General features: G+C 41.0%; 1 protein-coding gene across 5 annotated transcripts in view; it reads right to left on the bottom strand.

Moving 5' to 3' along the window:
- SOX13 (SRY-box transcription factor 13) overlaps window positions 1–19,707 on the bottom strand; it is a 63,505-nt gene that overhangs the window by 22,862 nt on the left and 20,936 nt on the right. For 2 of the 5 annotated variants that reach the window (XM_075853728.1, XM_075853724.1), the window contains exons 2-9: window positions 13,560–13,628; window positions 8,598–8,721; window positions 3,820–3,910; window positions 3,292–3,378; window positions 1,188–1,360; window positions 1,001–1,069; window positions 519–660; window positions 28–92 (exon numbers count right to left, since the gene is read on the bottom strand). In XM_075853728.1, the coding sequence (XP_075709843.1) occupies window positions 28–92; window positions 519–660; window positions 1,001–1,069; window positions 1,188–1,360; window positions 3,292–3,378; window positions 3,820–3,910; window positions 8,598–8,721; window positions 13,560–13,621 (813 nt within the window). In that variant the 5' untranslated portion in view covers window positions 13,622–13,628. Of the gene's footprint in view, window positions 1–27; window positions 93–518; window positions 661–1,000; window positions 1,070–1,187; window positions 1,361–3,291; window positions 3,379–3,819; window positions 3,911–8,597; window positions 8,722–11,840; window positions 11,939–13,559; window positions 13,629–19,707 lie in introns of those variants that run through there. The other 3 variants (XM_075853725.1, XM_075853726.1, XM_075853727.1) reach the window with 3 other exon arrangements.

Genomic DNA, 19,707 nt, shown 5'->3' with positions numbered 1-19,707 from the left:
ATTGAAGTCCCTTCTGCATCACTTTACCTGTTTTATAGTATTCGGGGCTCTAGGTGGTGTAGGATTATGAATCAGCTGCATAGGATATTCTACTGAAAATATGAGTAATAAATTAATGACATACTGATTGTAATGGAACCCTTAATAGTAATACTCTTAACTAAATCCCATTAGTCTACATGTCTTGCATGAAAGGTTAATAAGGCTTCTTTTTGTATATAACAATTCTCACAGCAAAGGTCTTGTTTGCATCAGCTTACAATGCAAAAACTGCTGTATGACCTATACGTGTGAACACAGCCCAAGTAACACATTAATTACAGAATTAGATTCATTGATCCAACAAGATGCATAATTTTATCAATTAAATATTCGTACAATATTAGGCTAGTATTAAGTACACATACACTTTATATTTTTTCTAAAAAGATACCCACGCCCCATATAGTAGATGTTACATAAGATAGGCTTAAAAAACAGTTTAATTAGATAAATTTTTTTACACGACATGTACTCACCAGGCTTGCAAGGAATTGGTTGTAAAAGTGGTGAAATCTGGGAATCTGATGGACCCGTCTGAGCAGAGGGGAATGCTGGGATCATGACATATGGCATATTTACTTGCTGCGAAAACAGGGGGTGGGAAGGCAATGTGAAGATCTGCCAACATGCAAGGAGTTTAGAGATGCAAGTTTAATGGTCTAATACATTAAAGCGGCTCTGTCACCAGATTATAAGTGCCCTATCTCCTACATAATCTGATCGGCGCTGGAATGTAGATAACAGCAGTGGTTTTTATTTTGAAAAAAAACACATGCCCAGTTGTCTATTAAAAAACGAATTAGCATAAATCTAAAACGGTTCATAACTTTGTCAAAAATGAGTTTTTAAAAATAAAAGCCACTGTTATCTACATTCCAGCGCCGATGACACTATGTAGGAGACAGGGCACTTATAATCTGGTGACAGAACCTCTCTAAGAGATCAAGACAGATATTACCTGAATCTGCTGCTGTAACACATTAATTTTGTGCTGCTGCTGGATGAGCTGCTGCTGCTGTTTAGCTATCTATGCAGAGAAAGTGAAAAAGATGATAGAACATTAGGAATACTACAAAAAACCAGGACATGAACATCCACTAATGCAGTATACAGGAGAAAACAAAAATGTGTGAGTTCATTTGTACCTGCTCTTGCTGTTGTCTTGCAAGCTCCATCTGCTGCTGCTGTTTCTCCAACAACATAGCTGCCATGTTCCGATGTTCAGAATGTGCACTGAGCAATTGGTCCCTCAATCCTCCTAGCTGGCGGATCATCAACAACAACTGCAGCTCTTTCTCTGCCAAACTCTCCTGGGTGCCTAAAAACAGTAAACAGGAGTTAACCTAAACAAAATGGCAACAGATTACAAAATTTATATACATCAAAAACACAAAATATGGGGGGGAAAAAAAGTAGTCATATGATGGAATTCTAGAACTATGCCATTACGAAGAAAAAAAGCAAACATGGCCACATCACTTCAGGTTTAGTCAGGTCACAAAATGAATTTTTTTTTTTTTTTTTTAGCCAGGATTAATTTTATTTACCAAGAGCAGGAAAGTAGATAAAAACGAAAATAAAAAAACAAAAACACATAACTCACCTGTTCAGTCGCCCAACACCTCTGCTTCGGGGGTCACGCCGATCTTTGTTGACTCGTCCTGGAGTGATGACATGCTGTTCATACAATCCAGCCAATTACTTGTCTTAGTAGTCTGGTTCTTACGACCATCACTGCTGAGGCCAGTTATTGGCTGCAGCTGTCACATGCATGAATGGCACGTCATCGCTGCACGGGAGTCAGAAACCGGAGTCCACCGGAGCAACAGAAGATTGAACAGGTGAGTATTTATTATATCTCATTAAAGATGACTACAATTGGCCTCTTGACACCCCGCAGATTGCAGATTATAGCAATAGATTGTATTTCGCTGCACAGAAAGAGCCAATAAAGGAAACCACAGACTGAAACGGTCACCTAACTCTTTTGTGCTTCATGAAATCTCTCTGCCAGATGACAAAACAACTCCGATGTAAGACTGAAAAAAAAAATCAGCTCTGCTACAACAGTTAGAGAGCGGCCAGTTGTACCAGCTGGTAGTTATCACATTTAAAAGCCCCATCCCCCCTGCTATTAATTGATGGAGGGACAGTTAGGGTATGTTCACACACAGAGTCAAAAACGTCTCAAAATACGGAGCGGTTTTCAAGAGAAAACAGCTCCCGATTTTCAGAAGTTATATGCCACTCGCGATTTTCGCTGCGTTTTTCACGGCCGTTTTTGGAGCTTTTTTCAATAGAGTCTATGGAAAACGGCTCCAAAAACGTCCCAAGTAGTGTCAGGCACTTTTTCCGCGGACGTTTTTTTTACGCGTAAAAAAACGCCGCGGAAAACTGTCGGAACAGAACGCCGTATTTCCCATTGTAATCAATTGGCAGATGTTTGGAGGCGTTGTGCTTCCGACTTTTCGGCAGTTTACGGCCCGAAAAACGTCTGAAAATAGGCTGTGTGAACATACCCTTATGTCTATGGTGGGGAGTCGAGACAAGAGTACAATGAGATTTCTTTCTAAAAGAAAAAGATAAAAGAAAAAAAAGGCAAAAAAATAAAAAAAACGAGGAGGAGAATGGTATGTGGGATATGCGGACCGTAAACTAGTCTGCATGATCTAACTTGAGTGATGTTTGAATTTATTGCCAGCACAAGTGAAAAAAAAATTAAATGAACAGTGTAAGCTAAATTTATCAAGAAAACTGGGACTCCGCAATGACTGTACAGTATTTTAAGAGTGACTGGCATAATTAAAAGCAGCATGCCATGCGACAAATTTCTGCCATTGAAGCACGGGAGTTAGGCCTTGCTCACACGGCACTCAAAAAAAAGCAACCTGTAAACGCGTCAAAAATGCTAGCATTTTTGCAGAGCGCTTTTTAAACTAAATGTTTGACATGTTTTCAGCGCGTTTCTTTGGGACCCCCATTGACTATGGGAATTAGGCATGTTTTACACGCCAAGAATTGACCTGATGCGCTTTTTTTTTTCTTTTACACTACACGTTTTTTTTTAAACAAGCTTGCTTAAAAAAAAAACGCGTTGTATGCACTGCAATGCGTTTTTCCATTGAGGTCAATGGGAAGCTTAATTCATGGACTTGACGCTTTTTTTAAGTGAACAGAACGTTTAGAAATAAGAAGCCTTATGGTCTGTTCACATCAGCGGCCCTAACAAATAAACACCACAGACAATACCTTTAACATCTTTACTGTGAAGTGTTCCATTTCCCAACAGTTTGTCTTTCCAGTCACTAGTTAGCAGTCTCTCCAGGGCTGGCATTGCTGCAAAAAATAAATTAAAAAGTGGTGTATATACTACACATTAAAACATATAGTGCACTAACAGACGGGACATAATGCAATAATCTGTGCCCACTACATGAAGATTCAAGGTCACATGCAGCAGATTTGTTGCAGACATTCCTTCAACGGTCTTATTCACCTGAACGGGGCTTGCAGAAATCTATGCACATGCTGCGGAAACAGCCCCATTCACACATATGGAATGGTTTTTAAGATATTTCTGCAACAAATATGCCACATGTGAATATATGCTCAGTAAATAAGAAAAAAAAAGCCTGTTTACATTTAAAAATCGGTAGAGGATAAACAGTTTTCCTATTTACTTCAAGTGCGTTTAAAATGACTAGTCACCAAGAGTAAAAGCAGAAAAATAAAAAAAAAGATGAAAAACAAAGTAAGTAGAAGGTTTGGGAGTCCTACCATCATTCATTGTTTTGCTGAATTCAAGACTTTCTTGGCGTTCATTAGACACTGTTGCAATATTCCGAGAATCAGAGACATAAGAGGCTTCCTGGGTAAAAAAGTGAAAGCAGCAATGAGTTAACAGAATTATAAGCACTATTTAAATATCCTGATCAATCTATGGCATTTTACTTTCTGAAAAACAATTATGTTCGCATGCTGCCAATATCAGATCATGCTGAACTGGCAAAATAGAATAAAACCAATGCCAATAAAATATTTACTCTATTGTGCACACTAGGTGGCACTGTTGTCCAACGAATTATTTAAAAAAAAAAAAAGAAAAGTAGAGAAGTATAAAAAGTAAAATAATTCCTTTTAGGTTTGCATGACAAACCCTACAGTATCACAGATGCATAATATGTGCTATGCTTGGAACTATATTATTTCCGAACTTGAATTTCCTAAAAGGTTTCCAAGCATTCTTAAAAATAAAATCATAGACAAACACTACTACCTTTGTTGTGTTTCTAAACCAAAACACCTGACTGATCACTTTTTGTAGGCTCATAAGAAGAGATCATCTCATTTATATCTATCTAAAGCAATTATTCCTGACCCTCTGACCCTCCTTCTCTACACAGTGAACCCAGCAGGCAGCAGGAATTTCCTCTACTACAAAACTACATTTTAGCCTGGAAATATTAAAAGTGACCCCAATACAATTAATGCAGCATAGATGTAAAAACACGTAAAGGTGAAGTAGGTTATTAGCCTAATTCATCGTGTTATAAAGTAAATACAGATCTTATAAACATACATCCTTACTATATGCATTCTGAAATGTTATGGCAAATGTAACAGGAGAAAACAAATTTACAGCTGAACAAATAGAAAGAGATGAAGTCCCGTCAAATGGTGAGAAAAATAAAATTAAAAAAAGTAATCGGCTTTAAGACTATTAATGATTTATATGTGTGTATTAAAAAGGGGTTGTCCACTACCAGACAACTGATGACCTATCCACCGAATGGATCATCATTGTATGATCGGTGCATGTCCGACATCTGGACCCGGTACACTTCAGATGCCTCTGGGCACCAGATGTCCTTGCTGGAACCAAACTTATTTTTATTAATTTGTTACTTATATAGCGCCAACATATTCCGCAGCGCTGTAGGTGTCCCCATTGGGGCTCACAATCTAAATTCCCTATCGGTATGTTTTTTTTGGGCGTGTGGGAGGAAACCCACACAAACACGGGGAGAACATACAAACTCCATGCAGATGTTGTCCTTGGTTGGATTTGAACTCGGGACCTCAGCACTGCAAGGCAATAGTGCCAACCACTGAGCCACGGAAAAGTGGCTGAGCTGCAGTGCGGACTGCTTCCAGCTCCATACACCACATACAGTGCAACGACATCCGGTGCCCACAGGCAGAAGGAGCAGCTGATCGGTGCTGGGGTCCGGAAGTCAGACCGGCACCGATCATATACTGATGACCTATCCTGTGGATAGGTCATAAATTGTCCGGTATTGGAAAAAGCCTTTAATGAAAATTATCCATGGTCTTATTACAACTCTGCATTTGTTCTGCTATGGTTCTCTTACATAGAAGTATTCTACGTGTAGCCCTACTTTTGAATGTAATTTAGCAGTTTATGCCTACATATGTTTGCATGCATTCTGACAGTTACCACTTGGAAGTCAGCCCTATGCTTACAGATAAACATTTTCTTCATCAGATTACCGTACCAAGCTATGGGTAAGCACTAAGGGGGTTGGGGAGGGGGGTGTTTTATACGTAGCTGAAATACAATGTGCCTAACTTATTAAGGGGCGCACGCCTCTTCGTAAATTAGGCGCATCACTGGTAATCCATGCACTAGAATGTGAAATCTATGCCAGCCATGAGCTGGTGTAGATTTGCGACATAATGTACACCGGTTTCTGGCGTAGATACATTTTTTTGGGCCTCGGGTGTCCCTTCCACTAAACTCTGTCCACATTTGATAAGTGCCGAGAGCAGCGTCAATTGCGACTTTTGTATGGCGGAAAACTGGTGTAGAAGAGTTAAAGAATTTCCCCTTAAAGAGACTCTGTCACCACATTATAAGTGCCGTATCTCCTACATAAGGAGATCGGCGCTATAATGTAGGTGACAGCAGTGCTTTTTATTTTAAAAAAAACTATTTTCACGTTATTAGCGATTTTAGCTTTATGCTAATGAGTTTCTCAATGGACAACTAGGCGTGTTTTACTTTAGACCAAGTGGGCGTTGTACAGAGGAGTGTATGATGCTGACCAATAAGTGTCAGACACTTCTCTCCATTCAGTCAGCGCATAGGGATCCTTTTAGATCAGTATGTGCGGTCTTATACTTACACATTAACGATACTTAAGGGTTTAGACAGTGAATAGACACTCCACGGGATGTAAATTCACAATCTCTGCACTTCGTTACTATTTCTATGGTAGTTACAGCAGAGCAAGCGTAATCTCGCTGTAACCTGTCATTTACAGTGTAATCCCACGGGATTAAGCTTGCTCTGCTGTAACTACCACAGAAACATTAACGAAGTGCAGAGATTGTGAATAGACATCCCGTGGAAAGTCTATTCACTGTCTAAACCCTCCAGTATCCTTAATGTGTTTGTATAAGACAGCACATACTGATCTAAAAGGATCCCTAAGTGCTGCCTAAATGAATGGAGAGAAGTGTATGACGCTGATTGGTCAGTGTCATACACTCCTCTGTACAACGCCCACTTGGTCAATAGTAAAACATGCAGTTATCCATTGAGAAACTCATTAGCATAAAGCTAAATTCACTAACATGGTGAAAATAGCAGTGCTTTTAATTTAAAAAAAATGATCCGTCATCTACATTATAGCGCTGATCTCCTTATGTAGGACATAGGGCACTTTTAAATGGGCTCTGTCACCACATTAGGTCTTCTATAATCAGGGGTATAAGAATAAGTTAGGGGGACCCATTTTCAGTGTTTCTGTGACCCCTAACTTCTATGTATGCTCTGGCGGATGTATGGTCACACCCCTACAATTAGAGAAATGTTCTGTATATCCTCTTCTGTCCCTCGTATTGGTGAAGCATTGGGCTGGTTTTCCCTTGCTTTCTACCTAAAATTGTGGTATATGAAGAAGGGTAGCCCTGTGTGTCTACATTGCCGATGGTGTAGTTTGAGGAAACTAACCTGAGTATGCCCTTAGGGCACATAACACCATTGCCCATAATCCTAAACAGAACCAAATGAGTGGGGGAGAAATAGGATGTGAAGGCATCAGAATGTTAAATGTATTTCTATATATGAAAGTCAAGATGCGTCTCAAAAGAACTATGAGATGAGAAAAGTTTGCTAAACTGTAAATAAATTACAACAGTAAAGTTATATCCAACAGTGGAGCCATACTTTAAAAAAGTAACAATAATAAAAGATATTATGCTACGGCCAGTGCAGAGCTTGAGGGGACCGCCTTCTCAGACCCGGTACTGGGCATTACACAGCACAACTTGACTGTTAGGCTCTGATCACATCTGCGTCCGTGGCTTGGTTAGGTGCCTCAGTCGCAGATCCAGCAGGGTTTACAGCAGACAATAGCGCAGAATGCTAAGCTATTGTGCCCGGTAAAATCACGGACACCCCAACGGAAAGCCAACAGAACCTATTAAATAGTCAATGGGTTCCGTCAACAACCGGCGGGTTTCATTATTTCCTTGTTCTGCTCCTCTGATTAAGCAGAACAGCTGAACACACCAACGCAGGTGTGAACGCAGTCTTAACTGTAGAACTTGCTGCAAAAGCGACCTACTTAGCAGCAGCAGCAATACGTTATAGTACAATTCCTTTTTTTAGTTCCTAAGGATATTGCACTGCAGTACTACTACAACAACTCTTAACATGCTCATCTGCAGCTTCTTATGTAGTATGTTCCTCTAACTCAGGGGTCTCAAATGTGGACCGCGGGACACTAGCTCCCTCGGGAGAGAAAAGAGCAGGCCGAAGGAGGAGTGCACCGGCGAATAACGAAGCCCCTGAGGTCAATGTCCATATATGGACAGTGATGTCAGGGGCTTCTCCAGAGCCTGAGCCCCAGAGCAGCGCTTATACTACACTCTGCTCCGGGACTCCTGCTCTGAAGAATCCCCTGACCTCACGGTCCATATATGCTCAGTGATGTAAGGAGCAGAGCTTGAGTCCCAGGAAGATTGCTACTAGCACTCTGGGGTTGCACCTGACATCACATTCTGGTCCAGGAGGAGCCCCCTGACATCACTGTCTATGGACAGTGACATCAGGGGCTCCTCCGGCAGGGGAATCCCCGGCCTAAGCGTCTGCAACACTCTGGCTTGGGATGCCACTCCTAGAGGGAGCTCCAATGGAGCTACCGTGTGTGTGCGCGTCTACAGAGGGTGATGTGGCACTATCTACAGAGGGGCTGCCCAATTTTCATATTCTTGTGTCTGCCAACTGAGCAGCCAGACTGAATTTCGTAACACTTAAACTGGATTGTTAAAATAAGCACGTGGAGTAAACTCACAAATTTCCATTAAGTTTAAACCTAGTGCTATTATAGTAATGTAGTATTGTTATAGTAGTTCAAATAACTAATTGATTAACAATAATTTTGTATTGTACCAAATTTGAAAGTAATGCAGCCCGTCAACTTTAAACTTTTTCTATGTGCGGCCCACTTACCTGGCCAAGTTTGAGACCCCTGGTCTAACTACTGTTTTTTTTCCTTTTACAATCAAAATACAAAGGCCTGGCTCACCTGAAGAGAAGAATCCTGTTGTAAAGTAGCCAAATTATTCACATGTTGTAAGATATTATCCTTAGAATCTTCCTCCATCTTAGGGCAAAATTCTGCTGGAGAGACTGACACCTTCAAAGCAACACTGCAATAGGTGGTTAAAAAATATAACAATAAGTGGCGTTTCCGATTTATATATTTTCAGAAAATGGAACATAAGTTAAGGGGGTTGTCCGAGAGGTCATGAAATTAAACTAGCAGTAGGATCAGAATAAAAAAAAAAAAAATAATACCTCTGCCGCTCTAGCTCCATACCTAGCTGGCATCACCGCTAAAGCCAATGATTGGCTGCAGTGATCACGCGGTACGTCATCGCTCCAGGAAAGTAAGCAGACTGGCATGGACTATCGGCACTGGATTTAAGAAATCAGTAATGTTTTAAAATAAAAACAAACATTTCCTGCTGCTAGTTTAATTTCTTGACCTTTTGGACAACCCCTTTAAAAAAATAAAAATGTGAAAAAAATAAAATGGTTAAATTAGCAGCAGTGGTGCACAACCCACCATGCCATACTGTGCGGACCACAACCATCAGGACACATACATGTGTATGGAACTGCCTGGTATCCGCCTATGGTGCTATCCGAATCCCTGGGTCATGCACTGCCCGCCAAGCCCTGCACTTGGCTGAACACAGTGCGTCAATTTTAGAGAGAGTGTTCCTTTAAAGATCAGACATTTATAGCATGTCACCCGATCGCCACTCGAGAAAAGAGAAAAAGTTGTGACCTAGGAGGAAGGAAGCGTAGAGGTCATTCCCACAAGAGATGTGATCCCCCACTTTTAAACATTTATGGAATATATCCTGTTTATGTGCCATAAATGTTCCATGTCATATGTTTTTATGTCATTAATGGCCCTTGCACCAGAAAAGGTTGTGCACCCTTGGCTTACAGTAATGTCCTTGAGGCAAAAAAAACACTATTCACACAATTCTAGATTGAACACTCAGCCACCAGTAAAGTAACAATATAAAATACCAAATCCATTCCTAGGAGAATACCGCTGAATAATGTAATTAAAATCAGGAGGAGCACTAGTTATAAAACATAAAATAGAAATCCTGAAACATCCACAGATATGAAAAGGTAAAAGAGCAAAGAACTTTATCACATGAAGGGAAGGTTTTTTTTGCAGAGATCCAGTTGGTAGAGTATTTAGTTCAATGCTCCCTATAGGAGGCACTAGAGAGCCAGTTAATATCTGAGAGCTACACCATTTAGGAGAACAGTATTGGGACACACCTCAATCATTGAATTAATGTTTTTAATTCAGTCCCATTGCCACAGGTGTATAAAAATCTAGCACCTAGCCATGCTGTCTGCCTTTACAAATATCTGTAAAAGAGTGGGTCGTTCGTAAAGAGCTCACTGAATTAGAGCGTGGTACTGTAATAGGATCCCATCATTCCTATAAGTCAGTTTGCAAAGTTTCTTCCCTCCTAGATATTCCACCATCAACTGAGTGGTATTATTGCAAAGTGGAAGCGTTTAAGCACCACAGCAATTTAGCCACAAAGTGGCAGACCACGTAAAGTTAGAGAACGGAGTCACCAAGTGCTGAGGTGCATCTTGAAGACAAATAAATAAGTCTCGAATGCTCTGCTAACTCAATAACTGCAGAGCTCCAGACCTCCTCTGGTGTCATCAGCACAAAAACTGCACCGGGAGCTTCATGGCATGGCTTTCCGTGGCTGAGCAGCTGCATGCAAGCCTTACATCACCAAGCACAATGCCAAGTATCTGATGAACGGATGTAAAGCACGCCACCACTCTACTCTGTAATGTGTATGGAGAGTACTATGGGGCAATATACTGTGTGGGGGCAGCCCTACCCTGACCTCAACGAACACCTTTGGGATAAACCAGAACAGAGATTGCGAGCCAGGCCCGCTTGTCCAACATCAGTGTCTGGCCTCACAAATGCTCTTCTGGATGAATGGGCAACAATTTTCACAGACAATACAAAATCTTGTGGAAAGTCTTCCCAGAAGAGTGGAAGCTATTTTAGCTGCAAATGGGTAACAAACTTATTAATGCATATGGATTTAGAATGGGATTTAATAAAAGCTCCTGTAGGTGTAACACGTAGGTGTCCAAATGGTATATTTTGAAAATCTCCAGCTGCAAGGCAAGTGTTGTCATGCTGCTCCACGTTTGGACAATTCTAGGCAATTCCCTGATATCAGACGTATAGGTGTAGCTCCCAAATAAAAACTTAGTAGTAAGAAAAATAAAATGTAATGTTTCTCACTCTTATTTGGGTACATTACACAGAATTCTATAAAGACATAGAATCAAACTAGAATGAAGCCGATTTAGTGGGGCAAGGGATAAAGTTCAATCAAAAGGAGGCAAATTCATAGCTCAACAATCAAAGCCATTGTCATCTGTCATTGTACGTTATTGTCTGGCGTCTTGAACTACTGAAAAGGGTTGGAGGAATAAAAAAAAACCAAAAAAAAAAAAACAAAGAAGGAGTTACACATCGCTAGCTGTAAAAGGAGGAAGTCATGGAGGGAGAAAAAAACCGACTAAGAAGTGAGAGCCACAACACACGAGAGGCTTAGAACAGATCGTATGGAATCCTAATAAAAGATATTACGGAAACGTGTTATTGGTTACTACAGACTAGAAGATAGATCTCATCGGTTACTAGACATTAGTTGAAGAACCACTGATAGGAACATTAAAAGCAACAGGATTTATAATGTGAAGTACAATGTACAGTAGAAAAGGTGAAGAAGAAGAAAGCTCAGAAAATTGACAGTTCATGCCTCTCTCAAAACATTTGCTGGGACATGTGCTCTCATAGCTCAGACCTTTACTCCTTATTAACACCCTCACCTCCGCATGGAGCTTTGCTGGCACAACACTGAAGGGAGAGCAAAAGCTTCCCAGTGGAGGCAATGCAAGGAGAGGCCACTCAGCAGGGGGCAGAGGAAGCAGAACAATGAGCGGACAAAGTAACAAAAGGAAGTAGGACAAGAACACAATGGGGCATTGTGATAATGTTCCGCTGCCAGGAACCTGTACGCTCACACATAGACGACAAGTATCATTGAACCCCATACTGTATACCTACGTACAATGCACGGCACACACCTATAGGTCAGCGCTAATAACAGATACAACTAATACATCTTTCTAAGCAGCTGCTGAAAGGTAATTTCACAAATGTGATCACAATCCCTCCATACATTACCACTGCTATCTGCTTATTCTTCGCTCTCCATTTTCCACTCCCTCCCCCTAGCAATCAGGCCTGTTCCTGCCCTGCAGGTTGCTGTGGGGACTCTGCCTTTGCTAAGGATGGCATTGATAGAGTACAATGACTTCCCCCACCCTCACTCCATGCACTCAGCCTCTCCCACATTCCTCACACTCGGCCGCTGATCACCAGGGAAGAGAAAACACAAGGGACAGTTTAGAACACCCATGATCACAGCATTCACATATGGGCTCTATATCGGAGCCTCAACTCATACTGGGACTCCCTATGTGCTGACAGTTATCTATGCTTTATGTTGTACACATTTTGCAAGTGAATCTCGGCACACCTGGTTATAGCATTTACAGAGCAGCAGACTGAATCAAATAAGTATCCGTATTCTCCAAAATAAAAGTATAAAAGCACAGGCAATATTGGACAGTTATTGCAAGAACAAAACGTCTAAGATCAACAGTATAGAAGACCATTCCGGGTACAGGCGATTGGCATGACATTTGCTTCAAATTAGGGAAAGCAATGCGAAACTATTAGGGGAAATCATAAAAGCAAAATGTTCCTGTGAATTTTCCATTAAACCATAAGCTGTTCAATCTTTCAAGTCAACTGCTGTTGGTGGATCTCGTTATGGCTTTATGGTTAGGCTTATATGAATACAAGTTTATACTACGAACACTAAATACTTTATTCAAAATGAACCTTTTAATGAACACAAACACTTAGGTATTGGGTAATGTGCTAATAAGGTCGCTTTATGGGAAATTAAAGAATTAGTTGATCTCCACTGATCCATCTCCTGGAACCTTCTGTTATCAGCGGTTATTGTGTGGCCAAACATGTACACAAATGGTTTCAGTACATGGCCCCCATTAAAATGAACAGGTGATGTTGTGATACCTGCCCGGGGTAAGTTTGCCAATGCGGGAGCTCTGTCTAATAGAAGAGTGTTCCAAACAGGAGACTACACTGAAAGAGGTCCTTTAATAGTTTGTGCGACAACTCCTTTACGGTGTAAATAAAGCAAATATTTGGCCTTTTTTTTTAACTGAAAAATTAATGAAAACCGCAAAAAAACAGAAATAAAAAAACATCTGAATTAATAGAGAAGTAGCCTAGGACCATTATCTATTAACCAAAGAGGAGAGCAGTTAACAGAGCATCTCCAGCAGTGGAGGACCCAACACTTCCTTACATTACAGAAACAGGGGATTGAACACTTGCTGCCAGGTTCCCTCTATATTACTTGTGAGCAGAACACTGACCAGCTGGTCTTCAGACAAAACTGGATTGTCCCAAGCTGAATGCATGTAAGAGACTTTAATTCCTGTTTATACACATTTACAGTGAGCATTGCTGTTTTAAAGGCCTGCTGTCACATTCTCTCTCTCTCTCTGTGTGTGTGTCAGGTCTTCAGTAGTGTTCCCCCTATTAGGTTAAAATGAAGCATGGGAACACGATGTAAAACGTAGCACAACACTGCGGTTTCCAGTGAAAGCAGCGCTTGGAACCATCACAACATAAAACAGATGTCGCAGCACAGTGTTTGCACAGTTTTTGTTGCATCACTTTTGAAAAATGTAAATAGTGCCTCTAAACCAAATCTGTCACCATAACATTCTGCCCTAGGGGAGCATGCAATCTAGTGACAGGTCTGATGTGCTATGGCATAAAAAATAAAAAGTATATTCAAGTTACCTTCGCTCTTGTAAGTTTTCAGAATAGAAGTTCAACGCATTCTGCTCTGCTGAAGAATCCATTCAAACACTACAAGACACAAATTGTAAACATTAGATACAGACGGAAAGTATATACAACTAGAAGCAGATAAACCAATATGTGCAGTAATAGGTGATATTTTATTCAGTATAGTTAAGAGCCTCGGTCACCAAAAGATTGACGTGTTAGGATTCTGAATAGACATGACGTCCTGGCGAGAGCGAGAGTGCAGATAGCAATATCGCTAGTGCAGTGTAAATTAATGGAGAGAAGTGCATGACACCGATTGGTCAGCGTCATACACTCCTCTGTACACCGCCCACTTGGTTTAAAGTAAAAACACGCCCACTTGGGCATTAACCCCTTCCCGCTTTTGGGCGTGACTGTACCTCCAGATACAAAGTGCGTTCCCGCACACGGGCGTACACATTTACTCCCTGTAGATAAAGCGAGCACAGGAGCTGTGCGCGCTTTATCTTCAGTGGCTGTCAGCTGTCATACACCGCTGACATCCCGCTGCAATTGCGGTTACTGCCGATCGCAGCCATTTAACACCTTCAATGCGGCTGTCAATGGCATCTGCCGCATTGAAGTGGTTGACCGAGGGAGGGAGCTCCCTCTGTACCCCCCCCCCGCGCATGGATCGCAGGTGGCAATGGATCACGGGTGGCGATGGTTGCTATGGCAAACAGGAAGCCGTTGCTAGGCTTCCTGGTTGCCCAGGTACGGAAGCCTATTAGGTCCTGCCCGAGGAAGGACCTAATAGGCTAACTGTCAGATGATGAATGACAGTTACGATACACTGCACTACATAAGTAGTGCAGTGTATTGTACTGGGGATCAGAAGACCAGATCTTCAAGTCCCCAGGTCAGTGTAAAAGAAAGTGAAAAAAGTAAAAAAAAAAAAAAGTTTTAACTAATAAAAACAATAAATTGCCCTGTTTCCCTGATCAACTCCTTTATTATTAGGAAAAAAAATGAAAAAAACATGAAGAAAAAAAAAAACTATACATAATAGGCATCACCGCGTTCGGCCTGATCTATAAAAATATCACATTTTTACCGTACGGTGAACACCGTAAATTTTTTTAATAAAATACAATGACCATTTTATTTTTTGGTCATCTTGTGTCAAAGAAATGTAATAAAAAGTGATCAAAAAGTTGCAAGTAACGCAAAACAAATCCTCCCGCAGCGATAGCAACCAAAAAAATAAAAAAAAAGTTATGACTGTCAGGAAATGGCGACACTAAAACAGGATTTTTTTTTATTTTTAGAAAAGAGTATTTTTATTGTGGGGACGTAGTGAAACGTAAAAAAAAACGATATAAATTTGGTGTCGCTGTAATCGTATCGTCCCGCAGAATTACGTTAACATGTTGTTTATACTGCACGGTGAACACTGTATGACTCAAAACGTAATGATGCTAAATGACGGCCCAGACTCATTTTTTAGGTCCAGTAGAATTTCAGTAAATACCCCACATCATCATTTGCTGGACCCCACAGGTGGACCCTGTAGATGCAGCAGAGATGAGGAAACTTTAGGGCCTTGTGCGGCTTATAGGGCTAGTGAAGAAGTCAAATATAAGGTAATACTGGAGCGCAAATATTTTGTATAACACCCAATAAACCCGGCCTGTGCATAAAGGATTGGTACCACACCAATCCATGGATTATTCATTTACCCCATTATTACATCATCCTATTATGTCCTGATGCACTCCGCCCAGCTTACATATACCCGGATGTACTCCGCCCAGCTTACATATGCCCCCACATTATAAGCTGAAATACCAGTAAAACCCCAAGCAAAATCTGTGCTTCAAAAGCCAAATGGTGGTCCAACTGAGCCTGGCAGTGTGCCCAAACCGCAATTTATGACCAAATCTGGGGTATTACTGTATTCTGGAGAACCCGCATAACAATTTATGGGATGGGTGTCTACAGTGGTACAAGCTGGGCACAACACATTGGGCGCTGAAATGGCATATCTGTGGAAAACAGCAATTTTCAATCTGCAACATCTATTGTGTACTCATTTTTGCAAAACACTTGTGCGGTCAAAATGCTCACTACACCCCTTGATAAATTCTTTGAGGGATATAGTTTCCAAAATGGGGTAATTTTTCAAGAGTACCACTGTACTGATACTATAGCTCAATGCAACATGGTGTCAAAAAACGAATCTTGTAAAATCTCCACTCCAAATTCTAAATGGCGCTCCTTCCCTTTAGAGCCTTGCTGTATGTCCAAATAGCAGTTTATGACCACATGTGGGGTATTTCTCTACTCTGGAGAGAATGCTTTACAAATGTTACGGGGCCTTCTCTTTTATTTGTTGAGAAAATGAAAAATTTTGAACTAATGCTACGTCTTATTGGAAAATAATGTAATTTTGCATTTTCACTGCCCATTTGTAATAAAATCTATGAGACACCTGTGGGGTGAAAATGCTCACTACCCCCCCCCCCCCCCCCCCAATATGAATTCCACAATGGGTGTAGTTTGCCAAATGGAGTCACTTTTGGGGAGTTTCCACTGTACTGGTACCGAAGGGGCTTTGCAAAAGCGACATGGTGTAGAAAAACCAATCCAGCCAAGTCTGCTCGCCAAATGGCGCGCCTTCCCTTCTGAGCCCTGATGTGTATTCATACAGTGGTTTATTACCACATATGGGGTATTTCCGTACTCTGGAGAAGTTGCTTTGCAAATGTTACGGTGCTTTTTCTCCTTTATTGGATGAGAAAATGAAACATTTTGACCTAAAAGCTACATCTTAGTGGAAAAAAAAATAGTTTTTTATTTTTACTGCACAATTCTATGAAACACCTGGGGGGGGGGGGGTCAAAATAATGCTCACTACACCCCTAGTTGAAATCCTCTAGGGGTGTAGTTTCCCAAATGGAGTTACTTTTGGGGGTTACTGGTACCTTAGGAGCTTTACAAATGTGACATGGTGCCGAGAAATCAATCCAGCAAAATCAGCGCTCCAAAAGCTAAAATGGCGTGCCTTCCCTTCTGAGCCCTGATATGTATTCATACAGTGCTTTATTACCACATATGGGGTATTTCCATACTCGAGAAGTTTCTTCAAAAATGTTGGCATGCTTTTTCTCAATTATTTGTTGAAAAAATTAAAAATTCTGAGGTAAAGCTACATCTTATTGAAAAATAATGTAATTTTTCATTTTCACTGCCCAATTCTAATGAAATACCTGTGTAGTCAAAATGATCACTACACCCCTAGATTAATTCCTCTAGGGGTGTAGTTTCCCAAATGGAGTCACTTTTGGGGGGTTTCCTTTGTTTTTGCACCACAAGACCTCTTCTAACCTGACATGGTGCCTGAAATAGAATTTAAGAAAAGGAAGGAAGAAAAATCCACTAGGTGCTCCTTTGCTTCTGAGGCCGGTGTTTCAGGCCCGTAGCACACTAGGGCCACATGTGGGATATTTCTAAAAACTGCAGAATCAGGGCAATAAATATTCACTTGTGTTTCTCTTGTAAAAACCTTCAGCATTACAGGGAAAAATGGAATTTCTGCAAAAAAAAATAAAAAAATAAAATTTGCAAATTTCCCTTCCACTTTGCTTTAATTCCTGTGACACACAAAGGGTTAAGAAACTTTCTAAATGCTGTTTTGAATACTTTAAGGGGTGCAGTTTTTAAAATGGGGTGATTTGTGGGGGTTCCTAATATATAAGGCCCTCAAAGCTACTTCAGATCTGAACTGCTCCCTAAAAAAAAAAAAAATAGCGTTTTGAAATTTTCTTGAAAATATGAGAAATTGCTGCTAAACTTATAAGCCTCGTAACATCCTAGAAAAATAAAAGGATGTTCAAAAAATGATGCAAACATAAAGTAGACACATGGGAAAGGTTAACTAGTCAATATTTTGTGTGGTATAACGATCTGTCTTACAAGCAGATACATTTGAATTTAGAAAAATGCACATTTTTGCAAATTCTCTAAATTTTGGTGTTTTTCCACAAATAAATATTGACTTTAAAGCGACCAAATTTTTCACTAACAAAAAGTACAATATGTCACGAGAAAACAATCTCAGAATCGCTTGGATAGGTAAAAGCATTCGAGTTATTACCACATAAAGCGACACGTCAGATTTGAAAAATGAGGCTGTGTCATATGGTCCAGAAGTGGCTGCGTCCTTAAGGGGTTAAGAAACTAATTAGCATAAAGAAAAAAAAAACGCTCAAAGTGGTAAAAAAAGATAGTTTTTCTAAATAAAAAAACACTGCCGTCACCTACATTACAGCACTGATCTCCTTATGTAGGAGATAGGACACTTATAATGTGGTGACAGAGCCTATATAAGTGTCAAGCCATCTCCAATAGTACATATTTATGGATATTGAGAGTTAGGCCTCATTCACACGACAGGGTTTCCCGGCCGGGTGCCGGCCGTTCATAAATCGGCCGGCACCCGGCTGCATTAGGAATAGACCCCTAATGGGGCTATTCACACGACCGATTTTTTGACGCCCAGGAAAACCGGCCATCAAAAAATGGGACGTGCTCTATTTTCGGCCGGGTACCCGGCCGCCCAGCTCACATAGAAGTCCATGGGGCCGGATAATACACGGCCATCACCGGAATGTGCCCCGAGTGATGGCCGGGTTCTCCGTCGCTTGCGCTCTATCTCCTCACAGCGCAGAGTGCATGTGAGGAGGAGTTTATACCATTCGGACGAGCACTGCGCTGGCTCCCTTCCCCTGCTTGTTTTAAAAGCGCCCTGGCCCGGCGACAGTAGCGACGCCACTATAGCAGAGCAGGGAGGTAGCTCCCCGCTCTGCTATGTGCTAGCCCCACTTTAGCTCCTTGAAGGAGCGGAATCCCCGTGTTTTCGGGGATTCCGCTCCTGGACAGAGCGCTTGATGTTTCTGTCCATATCTGGGCAGTGACATCAAGGGAAACTCCTGAAGCGGAATCCCCGAACACATGGGGGTTCCCCTTCAGGAGTTGCCGCTGATGTCACTGTCCAGATCTGCCCGGCCCGGAACAGATGCAAACCGGCCGGGCAAAATGGCCGATTTTACCGGCCGACACTCGGGCTCGGGCGGGGCCCTGTCGTGTGAACCCAGCCTTAAAACACACATCTATGTTTTGGTTCAGATTTTGATGCAGTGCTTGTAGCTACAGTCAGAAGTGGATATAAGTGTGAGTTTTTTGGCGATTTTGACGCGGAAACCGTGCCAAAAAACGGCTGAAAATGCCTCCCATTGATTTCAATGGGAGGCGGAGGCGTTTTTTTCCTGCGAGCGGCAAAACCGACTCACAGGAGAAAGGGACATGCCCTATCTTCGGGCGTTAACGCCTCTGCCCTCCCATTGACATCAATGGGAGGCAGGGAAAGCTTATTTCTTGGCGCTCAATGTTCGCGGGTGAAAAACGGCGCGAAAATCGGCGTGCAGGCAGAGGAAAATCTGCCTCAAAATTCCAAAAATGGAATTTATATTACTTTATATTACCCATTCCTTTTCAATCCACTTCTGACTTAGTTTGAACTAATTAAGTAATTACACTGAACACACGGACATCTCTATTAAAAAAAAAAAAAAAAGCTCCTCAAAAGGTGTCCATAGCCTTTAAGCCTTGTGTTCTTATATGACCTCAGGATAACAAATATTGGAGGTTGTGACTAAACAAAAGAAAAAAATAAATAAATAAATAAATAAAAAAAATATAATAAAAGACACAGCCATGCAATGTTAATTGAACAAACACGGGATTGAGAATAAGTTAGTAAAAATATAACACATACTACAATCTTTAGTTACCAGATTTGGAGGAGTGAGGAAGTTTCCTTGAAAAAGAAATATATCTGTATAATATTTATGCACTAAAGAGTCATTTGTATCATTTACAGATCATAGCCTCGTAAACAGTACATAAAAAAAATAAAAATGAATAAATAACGATGCAGCATGTGCATGGATTTCAGCAAGTCCAATTCAGATGAATGAGACCGTCACAGAAATCTGCCAATTGTAAGTATACCATAAGGCATGCAGCCTTGCTGGTTGCTTAATTTGGTGCAGAAAAGCCATAGAAACGTATTAATGGTGCTTTTTTTACATTTTGACGAGTAAACAGGAGCGGAGTT

This window comes from Rhinoderma darwinii, chromosome 2 (assembly GCF_050947455.1).
Source record: "Rhinoderma darwinii isolate aRhiDar2 chromosome 2, aRhiDar2.hap1, whole genome shotgun sequence".
Lineage (NCBI taxonomy): Eukaryota > Metazoa > Chordata > Amphibia > Anura > Rhinodermatidae > Rhinoderma > Rhinoderma darwinii.
This window is presented reverse-complemented; position numbering and strand designations above follow the sequence as displayed.